Here is a 981-nt window from a genome sequence, read left to right as displayed (position 1 = left end):
GACAACGAGAGGCAAGAGGGACAACGAGAGGCAAGAGGGACAACGAGAGGCAAGAGGGGCAACGAGAGGCAAGAGGGGCAACGAGAGGCAAGAGAAGGACACAAAAGACAAGAGGGGTAACAAGAGGCGAGAGGGGGAGGGCGAGAGGCAGGAGATGGGGAGAGAAAACAGGAGGTAAAGGAGAAAAGGGGAGAGAGAGAGAGAGAGAGAGAGAGAGAGAGAGAGAGAGAAAGCAAGGTGCAGAAATTATATATATGGGGGTGACAATATGGTTAAATGCGATATAATAAATTTCAGTTAAATTCATTATTTTAAAGTTAAAAGAGAGAGAGAGAAAGACAGAGGGAAGTAGGGTAGACTCACTGACCTTTTATCGTGACCTTGGTGTCATTGGACTTATACAGGTATTCAATCATGATGCTCTTCCAGTAGGACTGATAGCTAACTTTACCCAATTCTGACAGGGGCTTTTCTGGTGAGCCAGGCTGACCTTCCACACGTGACAGCAGATAACCTACAAACAAAGAGACACACGTTACCATTGTTAGCAGGTGGCAGTGGCAGAGGTGGACATGGTGGTGGTCATCTTAACTTCTACTGACCCTTTTATTCAATATCCATTATCATACCTGCCATCATCCAGTCCCACCCCCGTGCTTGCATGGGTCAGACAGAATGGATCGAGGCAGATTTTCTACAGCTGGATGCCCTACCTGTCACCAGCCTTCACCCGTTTCCCCAGCAAGGTTCTCCCAAAAGTAGGTTCACAGTTATCACGTAGGCACTTGAAATTTCTTTTAAAGCATTTTATAACATTTAAATTTCTATCTTACAAACTGAAAAAGGGAGCTTGACAAAATTAATTAAATTAGCATAGAATAATGGTTTCATATTTTTTTATAATTAAGATCTAAACTGTTCATATATGAATGTGAAAGAAACAGTTGAATAACTGTAAACCTACTTTTGGGCCACCCTGTA

At 43.1% G+C, this 981-nt stretch overlaps 1 protein-coding gene across 1 annotated transcript in view; it reads right to left on the bottom strand.

The window, feature by feature from the left end:
- The window catches only part of LOC106878083 (histone acetyltransferase KAT6B), a 79,084-nt gene that overhangs the window by 22,087 nt on the left and 56,016 nt on the right, over positions 1-981 (bottom strand). The window contains exon 13 of the mRNA XM_052977824.1: positions 368-514. Within this exon, the coding sequence (XP_052833784.1) occupies positions 368-514 (147 nt within the window). The remainder of the gene's footprint in view (positions 1-367; positions 515-981) is intronic.

The sequence above is a fragment of the Octopus bimaculoides genome, chromosome 29 (assembly GCF_001194135.2).
Source record: "Octopus bimaculoides isolate UCB-OBI-ISO-001 chromosome 29, ASM119413v2, whole genome shotgun sequence".
In the NCBI taxonomy this organism is placed as follows: Eukaryota; Metazoa; Mollusca; class Cephalopoda; order Octopoda; family Octopodidae; genus Octopus; species Octopus bimaculoides.
Note: the sequence above shows the minus strand (reverse complement) of the source record. Positions and strands in the feature narration are given on the sequence as shown.